Here is a 15,267-nt window from a genome sequence, read left to right as displayed (position 1 = left end):
TCCACAGGTGATAAATAGGAATGCCGATTTCAAATAGCAGGACAGTTTATCTAAAAACAAATAAACAAATTAGGGTTGTCTTTATCCTGGGATGGACGTCATTCCATTTCCTATCACAAATCAAAACAGGTAATATTACTGCGACGCTGTTGCCCAACCACTGGTGCTGAGGCAGTGGAAGCAGCATTTTTATCCGTAAGTTTTCTGGCCATGTCTGACTTACTCTTTCTTGAGTATCTCCTCTATTTATTCACAAAAATGAAAGAAAGATATTTATTTGGCAACTGAGCAAATACTTGCCCCGGTAAACTAAATGTTTCAGAACCCAGGACAGCGACCACTTAAGTTAATCATTAATCAGTGTTGCACCTGCTTTAGTTTAGGTTCATATGACTTTTAATTGTATTTACGTTACATTTTACAGTCACTGAGTGTCACTGGGGATCTTTTGTTCATGAATTTGCCTCGGGGTTGACAACTTTTGATTTAGTATCATTTATTTTAGGACACACAGTAACTTTTTGGTATTAAAATCACTGTTGGTCTGTTTCCACTCAGATGTCTGTCTCTTGATAGCTGACTTGCCAAAGCACATCATCATCCACTCCAAGGTATGTTCCCCCACAAAAAATGTCCAGCCTTTCTGGAATATCTCATCATATCTCAATTTATAATCTGTCTCAAAACCCCCCAATTTTAATGTCTGTCCATGTTTTCCAACATGTCATGGCACATCTTAATGCTTAAAGACATCTTTACATGCAGCTTGTCTTTTGTTAAATAATTAATACCAAAGCAGTAAGACATGCCATTAATAACTGGTCAAAAAACTATACTCTGACTGAGCCACTTAAAAGTTTTAATGTTTTTGTAAACCTGCAGAGTGAGTCAGTATGTAGGGAAATATAAGCATTTAATGAAATATAATGTTTTACCTTTCCGATCTTATACTACTCTCAGCATTCAGCAGCACTCATCTGCTCTATCCATTAATGGACACATGATCTGCTTGAGAATTTAATTTTCTAGCCAAAGACAAGGAGCAGCCACAAGCCACATGTTTGGGGAAAGAAAGATGGAGACAGAAGAACAGACAGACTGGTGCAGACACAATAACATATGGAGGCTGAGAAGGAGAAAGAAACTTAAAGTACTAGAGGTCACAGACAGATAGAAGCACTGACAGTGAGATATGAGACTGGCATAGAAGGACTTAAAGGGATCAACTATAGAGAGATCAGGACAGAAATAGAATTAGAGGGCAGTAGAAACAAGGGGACACATGAAGGGTGAAATAAGATACAGGGCAGAGAGAAAGGAAGTAAGAGAACGGAAAAACAGACATGAAATCTGAAGTTCCTGTGTGTGGGAGGGAGACAGTTAGTATATAGCCTAAACAGACGTGTTACTGAGAACCTCATCATGTTAATGCTTAGGGGGCACATAAGAAGAAGAAAGAAGAAACTGACTTGAGTTTAAGCATTCAGAGGAAGGTTTAGTGTAGAATGATTGAACTGGTCTCCAAAGAACGAGGCTCTGAGTCCAGTGACGCTTCTTCAGCTGTTTTATCAGAAGTCCCTTTGTGACAACAACAAAGAAGACAAAGACGATACAGTCCAAAACAATAATAACCTCACAGCCAAAAAACATTGTCATTTCAGATTTTACAGTTATAATCAAATTATAACAACCACAAAATCCAGTAACACCACTCTTAAGGCTTTTGTTAAAGGAGTAACTTGGTATTTTGACTTTTAATCTGAATTTTTTTTGGTTTATGCTGGAGGAGGATGGTAGTGGTGACTGGGTAGGATGAGAGTTCAAATCCCTGTGTCAACAACCATCCGTCCTGCTGAAGGGTGTTTGAGCAAGGGTTTTTGTTCTGTAACTGACCCATCTCAGATGTCTTGCCTCTGTAAGTCACATCAAGTTTAATGGAGCGTTAAAATGGTAGAACCTATCCCAGGTGTATGATTCTTCACCATCGTTTTGTGTTGATGTAACAACTCTCAAAACAGCTTTTGGAGTCAAAGGGCAGGTCTAAAGTGACCGCTGACCTGTGTCTCTCAGTTGGTAATGGTGGCCTATCTTCAAAAAGTGCACCCCCATGCCCCCAGTTCATTGACCCATAGCACAAATATCAGTCGGGCCAGTGATGGAGAGACATGTAAAAACAAAGGACCCAAAAGAACCTGAGAATGAAATGTTTTTCCAGCTCATGTTTAGGATTCATGCATCATTTAAGTTTAATATTTACTGAATGTTTCTTCAGTTATTGTTTAATTTTAATGCTCCATTGTGCTCAGTGTGACAGCACTGATTTCTCTGTGGAGGGGGAAGATAATTTCTCCACAGACATCAATAAATGTTATATTATTAGAATTTTTAATGCATAAAAAAAGCAATGACAAGTCTTGAAAACCACAACAGAATAGGTAGTTAATATGAAAATATAATAATGCTATCAAGCTAGCTCCAAACTGCAAATACCAGTCTCCTTTTAGCTGTGTTAGCATTACCAAAATTTCACATATGGTAACTTTTCTTAAACAGATAAACAAAAATACCAGACTAAATTTCAAAATGTCAAGGCATCCCTTTAAGAGCAAACACTGGTTATTAAAAAGAAACAACCGAAGAAGGAAACATTTTAACAAATAAAATATATGTACAGGGAAAAGGGAAGGCAAGCATACATACATACTACATTTGTATTCTTAACTTTTAGACCTATATAAAATGTACATTTGCAGTGATTTCAAATGTTGGAAAAAGAAAGTTGAGATAGTGCTTAATGTGATATGTTAAGTACAGAATTTGAGTGATATGAGTGATAACTGATCATTTATTGTACAAAAATGACACTCAGTTCTATACTGTTATTAAAGGTGAAAACCAGAAAACAAACAAACAAACAAAAACTATTAATATATATCCTTTTTCCAGTCATTTGAAACCAAGTCAAATGTTATTTTACTCAGATCTGATAAGTGTATGAAGGAAATGCAGGCACATTCTTCTTTTTTCCACAACATGTTTTTCTTCTCATTAAGCTAGTACAATCATCTCACTTGAATTTCAGCGACTAAATTAGCTAGATTATGCTAACCTAACGGTAGACAGAGCCATAGATATTTGTTAACAGATAAAAAGTTGTAGGCTGTACCCCTCCTTTCATGTGCTGGGATATGATCCAGCCACCTACCACCTTGAACAGAATAAGCAGTTTAGAAAATGGATGAGTGGTTGTTAACCTAGTTGTTGTGTGTTCTTTTGCCCAGCTCTTGTTGAAACTATGGCTCTGGGTTGCATGTATGAAAGTTAAAATCTCCTTTCCAAATCACAGATTTGCCTGTACAGTGAGAATGAATAGAGCGCCTCCTGGGGTTTTACAGTAATGTGATGTGATTTACTTAAAACAGCTGTTTAATCCTGCTGCTGTTAATAGTATAAGAATGAATTAACAGAGATGAAGATTTTTGGAATAAACATCAATAAAACCTGATATACCTCAGACAATAGCTCTGGATTTCACTTGGATTTGCACAGTGTTTAAATTGCTCAATGTGTTGAAATAATCAGGTCATCAGACCGTCAGCGTGGAGGGAACACTGGCCTTAAATGCTCAGTGATCTGATTATTTTTACATATGGCATCCAAATATATTAATAGCACTGCTCAAAAGTAGGCTACAGTGTTAAATTAGGGTAAAATATGGTGAATGCACTGCTATATCAAACTGACAGCGTCACAGTCAGGCCAGTGGATTGATGCCTTATTACGCAAAGGCTTCATAGCTCCAATGCTAAGTTATGTACAGTGTTTTTTTCCACCCACAACCCAGCAGGGAACTACCTCCTGTAAAACACACTGTATCTCTTTGAACAGTGAATAATGAATATGGCTTCCTACAGTGTTTCATGCAGCCTGTATCATCCATGGCTCGGATACTCATTCCTCTACACAGGCACCAAACATAATAGTCTACTTGCACTGTACATCCTGGCTCAGGCTGTGTAGCAGTACAAAAATTTCCATCGTCTTTACAGGGGTCACAGTTCTGTCATTTTTCTGTCCTCTTTGAAACTGAGGCAGTGATACTGATGTAGAAAGCACGTCATCTAAGACAAAAGGCCTTTACCTTGAAAATGTTTATTACAGAATATGGAATTGCTGTGGATAAGGAGACCGGGAGGGAGCCAAACGGCTGTCTTGAAGTCACATAGACTAGATGTTTCTGCATATTTGCACACAAGAGAGCTAGATAAGCCACTCTGCCACAAGGGAAAACATGGAGAGGATATGTTTACATCAGGATTAGATGAGAAAGAGGAGCCTTGCCATGGCGGCCCTTCTTTGTGGGAGAGTGCATTTCTCTTGCAAAAGGGAAAGAGGATCTTACAGCCTCTAAATCAATATGTGACATGCTGTCTGACAACCTCTAGATGGGCTGTTTTCAGGAAACCTTGTTCTCAAGGTCTTACTCTAGGTCCTTTGAGCTCACCTGCACTGTTTTGCCCCCTATTTTTTATCTACTTTTTCTAACATGTCTCACCTTTCCCATGTATTTGTGATCTCACAGTGATTCAAAGTCAACTGTCCTACTTTTGAAGGGTAAATATCAGGTACATTAAAATGCTGAGACATAAAAAGCCTCACTAATCCTCTTAAATAGTCTATTTAAGAGGCTGTCGGAAGGTTTTTTGCGTGGTTGTATAAACCAAGATCATCTCGAGTAGTTAATACGAAAACTCTCCTCTATGCTACTCTTGCCCAATTGGTTTATTAAAACCAAGACTGAAGCAGCTTTTTAAGGCAGTAGAAAAAGATTGGGCAATGCTGCTGTCAGCTAGGATGTGGATGAAAATCAATATCAGCAAGAACTAAGACTGTGATATATGTGTTCTAATATGGTGCCTCAGAGTGTTGATGTTAATGATGGCTCTGACAAACACCAAGCCAAGGCTGGTTTCAGTTTGTTGTCAATCCATAGAGTGACTCATACTGTATGTTTATGGTGTTATGTTTGCCTATGTACTGGCCCTGCACAAAGTATATTTACTCTGATTGTGTCTGTTTGAAAAAAGTGAAGAATTTTACACTATGCAGGAATCTAAAAGGCAACATTGTCTCATTTCTGAATTGTTAATAAATGTGTCAATTCCCAATCCACAAGCCCAGTTTCCTCTTTTCTTTCTACTCTGCATCCGCTCTTCTCCCTGTCCTCATCCTCAAGAACAAGCTTTAACTTCACTGTTCTCCTCCACCCTATCCTCCTCTTCTTTGAAACACATTGCTCTTCGTCTCAGTCTCACCCCCTCCCATCCTCATCCTAAACTAGAAAAGTTGCACTTAATTTAAAAGACTCTTGTTTTAGCCCCACTTTCCCATCATCCCTCTCCTCCTCTTCCTTGACATGTACAGTTACTCTTCTCTCTTCCCTTCTATTATGCCTCCCACTCCTCCTTTTCCTCAACAAGGACAATTACTCTTTGTTTCAGTCTCTTGTGTGAGTCGCACTCTTCCATCCTCTCTCTCCACGTCTCTGTAGAGCAGGGATTTCTGGGCCTTCAGGCGGCAGGCGAGGGACATGAAGATAGAGTCGACGTTCTGACTCTCCCTCGGGTCCTTGGCTGATGTCTCAAACAGCAGCATGTTGTGGGCGTCAGCAAACTTCAGCGCCATATTGGAGGGCACCTGGGACAGGACCAGTGTTTGGTTGTAAACCTGAATTACATTTAGCAAGGTAAATGAACTATTACATTCTGTTGTGCTGCTACACTAACCTGTATTTGGTCCACAAGGTCACATTTGTTTCCCACCAGGACTCGAGGTACTGATGCAGAGACCCGATGGCCATTACACTCCTGGAACACAAAGAGCAGAATATAGGTTTATAAACAATGGCCATATTTCTGTAATACCAATACATAAAAACCATAAATGAGCAACTGGGAGAGGAAAAAAACACCACAAATTGGCCTCATGGTTGTATGACGAGGAATTTGTGACAGCTATAATAAGTCATACCTGGTGAAAACAACCACAGTGTCAACAAACCTGATGTCAGCTTGTAGGTTGTAGCTTGTCACTCGAGTAACATTGGAAAATGACATAACCATGTCCATTTCACAATGTAAGGTTATTTTAGGAGGTTATGTATGTTTGCTTTTGATTTCAATATACGTTAGTCCTCAATGTCAATCTTACATTTTAGAAAAAGTGCCCTAATGTTATGTATTCTCCCTGCTGTGACATGTCAAAATTCCTGTTGTGAAATGGGTGTCCTACTATTGCAGCTCTTAATACAACCACTACTACTGACAAGTATTATTACAAAAAAATGCTAAATGTAGTATGAGTAGCGGTACTATTACCAATAAAACTACCTCTGCCTGATTATACCACTGGCTTGTGTTACTACTTCAACCTCTACCAAATACTAGTCACACAAGTAGTAGTATTTTTACCACCATTACTACTGCTGTTGCTGATTTAATATACTAATAAAATGATGTCACAGGGAGAGGTAGTAACAGCACCAGTACAGATATTAATACAAATAGAGGAACTTGACTTATTAGTACTATTCAGTAGTAGTATTTTTGTACACATTTAAATGTTTCTCTCCTTTTTGAAAAAACTCTCCTACATACACGACTACACAAACTACTATGAATAATTCATTTGGCTTTTTTGGCTTATTCACAGCCATGGTTACAGTTGTCACACCATGATTATTCAGAGTAGCAAACCACGCTTTGTGACAGAAACATCACATTGACAACCCACGGCTAATGAATAGTTTTAGGGAAGACAGGAACACTGGAAACTGGAGAGAGGCTGACAGTGCTCATGGTGCCAAAGAAAACACAAAGTATCCAAGGGGGGCTGAATCAAAGTCAAATGGACTTGGTTGTAGGTACTTGAAGACATTTGACCTCTCATCCAGCCTTTCGGGTCACTCAACAACTCAGAACTGAAAAAGCCTCTTGGATAAGAAGTGAAATGTCTTCAACTATCTACAACCAAGTCCAGTTTGCCTTGATTCAGTCTTTCTTGGGAAACCATGACAACCATGACCTGGATGACTAAGAATCTTCATGGACAGAACACCAAGTAGTGTCAGTAAGAAGGACATGGGTGCTGTGCAGTTTGAAGTGAGCTCAGTGAGCCCACTCTAAATTAACAATAGTATTTGGTTATTTTACAATGTGTCGAGCCAGTTACCAACCTCTATCCATGTCTGTAGGTTGCGGAAGGAAGCCATCTTGGTGACATCATACACAAAGACCACTGCATGGACATTGCGGTAGTAGTGCTCCACCATGGATTTACGAAAGCGCTCCTGGCCTGCTGTGTCCCACACCTGCACCTGTGGAGATAGACAAGGTAAGTCTGTGTTGTCATGAACATTAAAGAGAAAGAGATGCATTAGACAATCACAGATAGAGATTGGATTGACACAACAGAGAAAGACACAGCAAAGTCCCTAGTGTTCTCTTAGTGTTTGCAGCTCTCAGAATATCCTGGCTGGTAATAAACCATGGGCAGATTTGGATTTAACAGCAGCCAGTATGCCAGAATCCAGACATCCTGGCTTTGTAAACAACCATTCAATTTTTTAATTGTTAGCAATTGCTTGAGATTAATCTCAGTAAATAAGAAGACAACTATAAATATGAATCTGGCTACAATGAGTTGTCAAAGCCTGTAAAGCCTTACAAGAACCAATGCATGGCCCTGTACTATGTCAACAGGAAAGAGTGTTCAGATATTCCTGGCTACAGAGTCTCAGGAGAGCTGCTCTGTAGCACAATGGGGTTTTCTGCCTAATCATTAACAAAGGCCTCAGGCAGGTCTACTCTGTGCTGTATACAGTAAAGGATGGGCAGTGTGTTCCAAAGGTAAATGTAGTGACACAGGCACAATTCTGGGGATAAAACCAAAATAGCACATTTGGAAATTTCACCACAATGTATGCAGGATGGCCGGCCAAGTTTGTTAAATGTTTTGGGTGTTCTTCAACTGTCCTCAAATAATACACTGCCTGTTTGAAGAACTTGCCCTGTCAGGTCTCACCATGACTCTCAATCTAATTCATGTAGCTAAATATTCTTGTGTTTGCTTCCAGCACAGTATTCTACATATTCTTGACAAAATGATTCAGTTGTTTGGAGTATACTGTCAGATTTTGCCTTATTCCTCAGCCCACCTGTGGAGCAGATGGAGCTGATCCTCAGCAGTGTAATTCCTTAATATGAAGCAGATTTAACCAGAGGTTCAAAAAGGGTGTGAGCATTGTTTTCCACCTCAGCACAAGTACTGATACTGATTTCACCTAAAAATACAATTCAGTCATGTTAGAATGCAGACTGAGTAACAATGATTTATACCTCATCCTGAGTCAGATACAACATGTTTCTAAAAGTCTGTTTTCTGAATGTTTCCCCACACTATGTAATCAGTAGCACTTTGTATATCAACATGGATGTCTCCGCTCAGCCAAGGGCTGTAGTGTAAAACCACCAGTAAATGATCTGCTATTACCATTTGAAAGGATGAGCCTGGCAATTTAGCATCAGATGCTGAATGCTGCTCATAACATCGAAGCTCAGTCTTTGTTGTACACTGTGTACCCCTCAATTTAAATCAATCGAACATGACCATTCATCCAATTTGAAAGTCTGCTTTTCAAACCAAACCTAAATAAGTAGGAAATAATACATTTTGTAGAATTCTGCTTGTCAACAACTATAAAACACTAATGCTGTTTATTTTGTAAGATATCCTGGCTGTGTGTCACACAAACTTGGAAATAGCTGACATTATTTTGACACCTTACTCGGCACATCTTCACTTAGTGCTCTGCTCTGCTATTTATAGCCGTCTGCAGCTTATAACATTTGCTGTTGCTAATCTGTCTGCTACTTTTATTCACCTGACTGGAGAGGAGAAAGAGCCACCCAGCTAAATCCACAGTGCACAGTTAATTTAAGTTTTGAGAGAATTTTAGTAATACGTAAATCCTGTTATAATGTACATACGTAGCAAGTGAAATTTAGGGCTGTGCTGCTATGACGTTAGTTCATCACCTTCTTAAAAAGCCCTACTGCACCAGAAAAGGAGCCCAGTTTTTGCTCGGGCAATGAAAGACACAAAAGTAAAGTCACCGTCTGGATGACAAATACACACAAATATACTGAAACTCTCAAAACCCAGTCTGCTTGTAAACCTTCAGTTCTCACTACAGCCACCAGTGTTGAAACAAACTGTATGACACAAGATAAGACAACATAAATCCTTGACTCAAAATTGTCATATCTCTACATCTCTCCAGGTTTACTTGTAAAGGTATATTTAGACTGTGCAACAGCAATAATTGTGTAAGTTTATTGCATGTCACACTGCGGGATGAGTATTCTAAAATTTTCATTGCAATTTGTGTCAGACCATACAGAATCAGTTTGAGCCGTTGAGCAGTTTGAGATCGTGTGATAGATGCGTGGTGAACTGTAGCGCTACAGTTTAAATACAACATGCAACAAACAAGTGAGAGGAGAGGCAGGTCATTCATCTGCGCTGCTCTCATGTTTTGAACACATGGCTTTTGTGGCCACAGCTCAGAGGATTTTCTTATTCGCCATGGTCCCACAAACTTCTTTTTCATGTCACCTCCACTGTTCCTAATCCAAAACATGGCACTTATAAAATGTTGCGCTGGCCAACGTAGTCTAAAGCTCCAAATCAGGAGGCACCTCACAGTGAGATATAGGACCAACATTTCTAGGACCAGACCTGGGTCAACATATGCCTCAGACAAGCCAAAATCACACTGTGTAACAAGGTCTAAATTGCTGTTAGCATCCTACAACACAGAAGTTTTGTAGGCCCATTACTGTTAAAAGACCATTTTCTCTTTTGAGCGTAAAAGTAACCATTTTATGGCAAATGCTGATAATTCTTGCCTACACATGGAACTGTGTCCTGACGATGACGACAGATTAAAGGTTGAGAGGTCACGAAAAACTTTAGGAATCAGCCTGTTGCAACCATAAATATGAATGGCTATTTAACAAGTGGTCATCAAAATATTTTGCTCTGGACAAAAAACTGATAAACAATATTGCCTTCCTTGGTCACGCTTTTAAGACAGCAAATTTCCAAGGATGGGAAAAAATACATTTTAGGCAGCGTTAAAGGTTACCTTCCAGAAAAAGAAGACAATGCCTGTACTTACAACAGCTACAGTACAAGAGTTAATTACTTTGAACAGGTTTATCTAGATAACAAAATCTTCACTTCTTGCTCCATCTTGATGTACTCCACCAACGGTCACCAACATTACCTGACCAGATTTGAAGACAGTAATAAAACCAGATGCTAACAGAGATGAAAACAATGGAGAGTAGTGAAGTGCAGAATCAGTTACATTAGTTACATTTACATATGAAAACAGTGACATTTACACTTTCTCACACTGCTAATCATACTGTGTGTATGTATGGTTTTCTGAGCAGAATTTCAATGATTCAGATATGCTTACCTCATAGGTGTAGCGCAACGTGTTTGTGTGACTGTGTTTGTGAGTCAGCATTAGGGGGCATCTGGAGGTTGCAGACAGACTGTTCTACTGAGACAGAAAGGGGGAAGGGAACTCATACACATTCATGTGTGTGTTTGCCATAGTGGTTCCATGTACACTCACTGAACAGCTGAGGAGGTTAGGAGGGTGTGTGCATCACACAATAGAGTAAGAAATCTCAATAATGATGCTAATGTTTAGTCACAGATCATCCAAATGAATGAATAAGGATGACAGTAAATATTCTAAGCTACACTAAAATCTTGATCATTATTTGTCATGATACTTCACATAGCTTGTTATTATACTGCTGCACTTAAATTGACATGGCTTCTTCTGCCAAAATGTATTCCTACTTGGAATCTTGGGAATCATTAATTTTTAATTCAGCAATTACCAGGGTGCCATTACAGTACTACGGCCTACATTTCTAATGCTGTTGTTTTTTTTAGAATTTTGTTGTGACTGATATAATATGATACATACTCTGTCATGTCATACATCAAACACTGTACCATAATAAAAATGAATGGGTGGTTATTTACAATGGTGCTGGAGCTGGACAGGTGCCCTGAGACATGTCTGGGATTGTATATATTTACTGTTTCAACAGCTACAGTGAGCTGTTTTCATGCAATTTCAAGCAGCACCCTGTCAGTTTGTGATGGTTTTTCAAACCTAAGGTTCTGACAGTATTAGTCGTGATTTTAGAAACATAAAGAAAGCATGAAATGCTGCCATGCAAACTATAAAAAAATATTAAATTCTTTGAATGTTTAGAAATCAGTAACATTGTGGAAACAAACAGTTTGTCTATTTGGTAGTACAAATAAAATTCATTATATTGTCCTTGGGCTAATGTTGACTACAAAGACAGACAAAGCCTTTGATTCAAACATGTTGAATTTCTCCAGCATGTAGCTCTAAGGACATTTTAAATGGTAGAATACCTGTAAATATATTGTTAATTGTTGTGAAATATAATCTGTTGTTTCCGAGTGAGGGGATAAAATGAAAGAATAGGCCGTGTGTGATCCACTGGCAGACTTTGAGCTGCAGCTGATCAACAAAAAGAAAAGGGGAAGGAGGGGGAGGTGGAGGAAGAGAGGGTGAGGAAACACCGCTAATCAACATCCAGCAGCTCTGTTGCTTTTACCTTGATAGTCTCCCCTTCTATCTCCACCGCTTTCTCCCTGAAATCCACGCCGATGGTAGCCTCGGTCTTATCGGGGAAGCTTCCCCCGGTGAAGCGGAAGGTGAGGCAGGTCTTCCCCACGTTGGAGTCCCCGATGACGATGATCTTAAAGATCCGCGTCTGGATGCTCAGCTCCAGGGAGGAGGTGCTCAGGTCCACGGAGGATGTGATGCTCGGGGCGGCATCGTTGCTGCTGCTGGCTCGGCTCCGGCTGGCTCTGTGGAAATCCATGGAGGATGTCAGGATGGTGACATTGTCGTCCGCTCGGTTTCTTTGTGCAGTTCCTCTTCCACCACCTCCTCCGCCTCCTCCTCCGCTGCCCGGAGCTCGGGTCTCCTCCTCCGGAGAATCGTTGGTCATTATGCCGGAGGAGGTGATGCGCAAATCGGGGTGCGTGTGTGAAGAGGAGAGGGGGTGGACGGATGGATGGATGAGTGAAGGGAGGGGAAAGGAGGAGGAAGGAAGGAGGAGACCAGAGATGCAACAATACCAACGATGCTCTCTTTCAGCAGCTGACTGTGGCCTTAAAGGGAGAAGCATTACAAGAGACAGGAAAACCAACATTTATAGGCTGTAGCAAGTTTTATATCTTTAAAAAGATGAGTAATAAAACGCCAGTTAAACACCACAAAAACCATGCACTGCATCCTACTGGGCTACTTTATTGATACCAGATGCTATTAGGCTCAATAAATTAACTTTTGAAATATTACTGTGATACAATTGGAAAACCAAATGTAGACCAAGTGCCTTAATATTACTATAAACTCACCACATCGCTCATCACACAGGTATATAAATTAATATATATTATAGCACTTGTATACTGATATGATTAAAACCTGTTAGGCATAATAAGGTAGATACATGAACACACCAGCTGAGCCTAACAGACACACAACTAGTAGTGGAAAGCAAGGTTAAGTAGGTTAAGCTTCAGACTTCTCCAATGGTTTAATTTCAATAATTCTCTCAGGCTAAAGAGGTGAAATGATCCAGTATTTCACTAAAAAGCAAATATTAACAATCAAAAAATGAATACTTATTTATGTGGCAGAACTTTGTTTTTCTTCTTTCCTACCTCATTTACTCTGGTTCTTGCCTAATGCTCCTAAATCTTTAAATAGTCTGTTAACATAATAACATATTCTGACTCCAGATAATGTACTAAGAAACACTTAATCAAAGACTGTAGTTTGAAAAAACGTGGTTGCAGCTGTGAGTGAAACATTTCCTCTTGGGCTGTGGCTGAGAGAGAAAGTGAAACAGATTTTCTCACAGCACCAAATCATGTGATCTGATCGGCTGGTCACATTCCATAAACCAACATGGTTGTAATGCAAAGGATTGCAGTGATACCAGATTCCAGACCTGACTAGTTTCTCTGTCAAATAAATAACTGGAGGAATTCTCATTCAATTTGACATTAACATAAGACCATTATTAATTACTTATGAAATAAACTTTAAAGACAATATTCAGTATACTTTGTTAAGTCTCTGAAAATACACAATGTTTTTTAATTTTTTCAGATCTTATTTTTTCCCTCTGAGATTATGCAAGGAGTTTTCAAACAGTTCCCCACATAATTTATTATTGCACATCCTGATTTTTTCTTTTTTCCAAGCAGTCACATCATGCTTTGATGCAGAATCAATACCAGCTTGCCTGCCTGGCTGACCAAGTGGGCTGCTCTGTGTAAGCAAACAAAAACCAGAGAGAGAGAGAGAGAGAGAAAGAGAGAGAGAGAAACAGCATAGTGCTAACACAGGCATTTTGAAACATCTTGTATTGGTTTGCTCAGGGCAGGTATCAAACAAGGAGGATGGCTACAGAAACTGGACAAAAAGACTTCCTGATATCTAGATTATCAAAGGCTCATTTTACAGTGCATCAGTTGAAACTGCTTGCTTTGATAGCAAGAAATTAAAGTAATGCATTTTCATTTCTGAGTCAAAGTCATAGAACAGCAGACTTGGCTCTGATAGGCATTCAGTATCTTGAGTATCTTGCTTAAAGGTGCCTCTGCAAGGAGAATGTTGAAGGATAAACTTATTGATGTTTACCACTAAAGTACAACTATAAACATGAGTTTTACATTCATATTTGTAAGTTTGGAAATTTGTAACATTTGCAAATGTCTGAAGTCAAACTAATTCATTATCTGTTATTAATAGTGACAACAAAAGTCACCTTGAGGGGGTCATGAATGTCTATATCCATCCAGTTTCATTGCAGTCCATCCAATAGTGGTACAAATAGTTCAATAAAAAACAAAAATGTCAACTCTGATCACATGACTAGGGGAAAAGTGGAGGATTGTCAGAGTCATTATGATTCGTCCTCTGGGGACCATAAATATCTTCACAAAATTTCATGGCAATCCATCCAGTGGTTGTCTGTCAATCTGTTGACCAACCAATTGAAGAGCCACACCACTAGTGTAGCTAAAAATAACATTACAACCATTACATCAGACAGCTTTTTCCTCTCAGCTTTCTTCCCAAGCTCACTATTAGTATGTTTCTCCCTGTGATCAGTATCTCAATAGCATGCTTACAATTAGCTTCCACTCTTTCAGTGCTGCAGATTCCATTATGTTCATTTTTGATGGCAGGAGATACTGTGCGGGATCACATAGCTTTTTCATAAACTCATGTTATGGAGGAATGACAAGAAATCAGTTTTACTTACGGTACGAAATGTAGACGTACAAGGTGCTGCTGGGTGTTTGAGCTTCTGTGCTTCCATTTTGACTAACAACAACAGAAAAAAACACACGCACGCACTCTTGTGTATGCACACGGAGTACACATGCACACACACTCCCTGTCTGTTGATATCAGACTGAAATGCAGACAGAAAAGCCAACACTTGTCCTGTTTTCTCTCTCTAAGTCAATGTCTCTCTTGCACACACACACGCAGGCGCACCACTCACTGTGTAGAACAATCCCTCACACACAGACACAATCTCTTCCTCACAGACATACACACTCTCTTTCTCAAAGAGACACACATAATCTCTTTTTCACACACACAACAAACACACACACACACACTCGCACTGTGTCGAACAATCCCAATGCTTGTCTCTGACAAAGCTCCCTTCTTCCTCAGTAAAAGGCCTGTTTGTCTAGAGATGAGTCTCAGTGGGACATTGACATTCTGGTGAACACAAACCAACAGTGAAATATAGCATGAATTTACATACTTACACACATTTGGATGCATGCAGACAGACCAAAACAATGTCCTGGTTTTACATTTTCATACATGGTTTGGATGCTACAGATGTGTGTGCCATATCTAATGTGGCATACAGTAGGGTTACTGCAGCAAGCATAAGGCAAGAACTGAAATTATTCATTTTTGAAATGATTTACATTTTTACTTACCTGGGATAGTTGACAGTCATGGCTGATTTGCTGCTGTCATGCCACCTGATAAACTGACCTCACAGAAGCTGTCACTCAGGATTTTACAGG

The 15,267-nt window shown here is 39.5% G+C and overlaps 1 protein-coding gene and 1 long non-coding RNA gene across 2 annotated transcripts in view; one reads left to right on the top strand and one right to left on the bottom strand.

The window, feature by feature from the left end:
• The first annotated feature begins 96 nt into the window (after positions 1-96).
• The window catches only part of LOC108878981 (uncharacterized), a 34,718-nt gene continuing 19,547 nt past the window's right edge, over positions 97-15,267 (top strand). The window contains exons 1-4 of the long non-coding RNA XR_001960273.2: positions 97-195; positions 559-611; positions 5,552-5,746; positions 7,253-7,392. This is a non-coding gene — a long non-coding RNA (uncharacterized LOC108878981). The remainder of the gene's footprint in view (positions 196-558; positions 612-5,551; positions 5,747-7,252; positions 7,393-15,267) is intronic.
• On the bottom strand, positions 1,547-14,839 carry rab33a (RAB33A, member RAS oncogene family). The gene is made up of 5 exons (XM_018670059.2): positions 14,475-14,839; positions 11,742-12,303; positions 7,235-7,375; positions 5,787-5,867; positions 1,547-5,697 (listed from the first exon to the last, which is right to left on the bottom strand). Exons 2-5 carry the CDS (start codon positions 12,138-12,140, stop codon positions 5,473-5,475), a joined length of 846 nt encoding a protein of 281 aa, XP_018525575.1. The 5' UTR covers positions 12,141-12,303; positions 14,475-14,839; the 3' UTR covers positions 1,547-5,472.

Source organism: Lates calcarifer, linkage group LG8 (assembly GCF_001640805.2).
Source record: "Lates calcarifer isolate ASB-BC8 linkage group LG8, TLL_Latcal_v3, whole genome shotgun sequence".
Classification (NCBI taxonomy): Eukaryota; Metazoa; Chordata; class Actinopteri; family Centropomidae; genus Lates; species Lates calcarifer.
The sequence above is the reverse complement of the archived record's forward strand: the minus strand, read 5'-3'. Positions and strand labels throughout refer to the sequence as shown.

What these genes read in the sequence shown, in the direction of transcription:
- rab33a (XM_018670059.2), bottom strand. Translation starts at nt 12,140, where the DNA reads ATGACCAACGATTCTCCGGAGGAGGAGACCCGAGCTCCGGGCAGCGGA. An exon ending in ACCTACAGACATGGATAGAG is followed by an intron (nt 5,868 to 7,234) that starts GTTGGTAACTGG and finishes TTTGTGTTCCAG; the next exon opens with GAGTGTAATGGCCATCGGGT. An exon ending in ACCTTGTGGACCAAATACAG is followed by an intron (nt 5,698 to 5,786) that starts GTTAGTGTAGCA and finishes GTCCTGTCCCAG; the next exon opens with GTGCCCTCCAATATGGCGCT.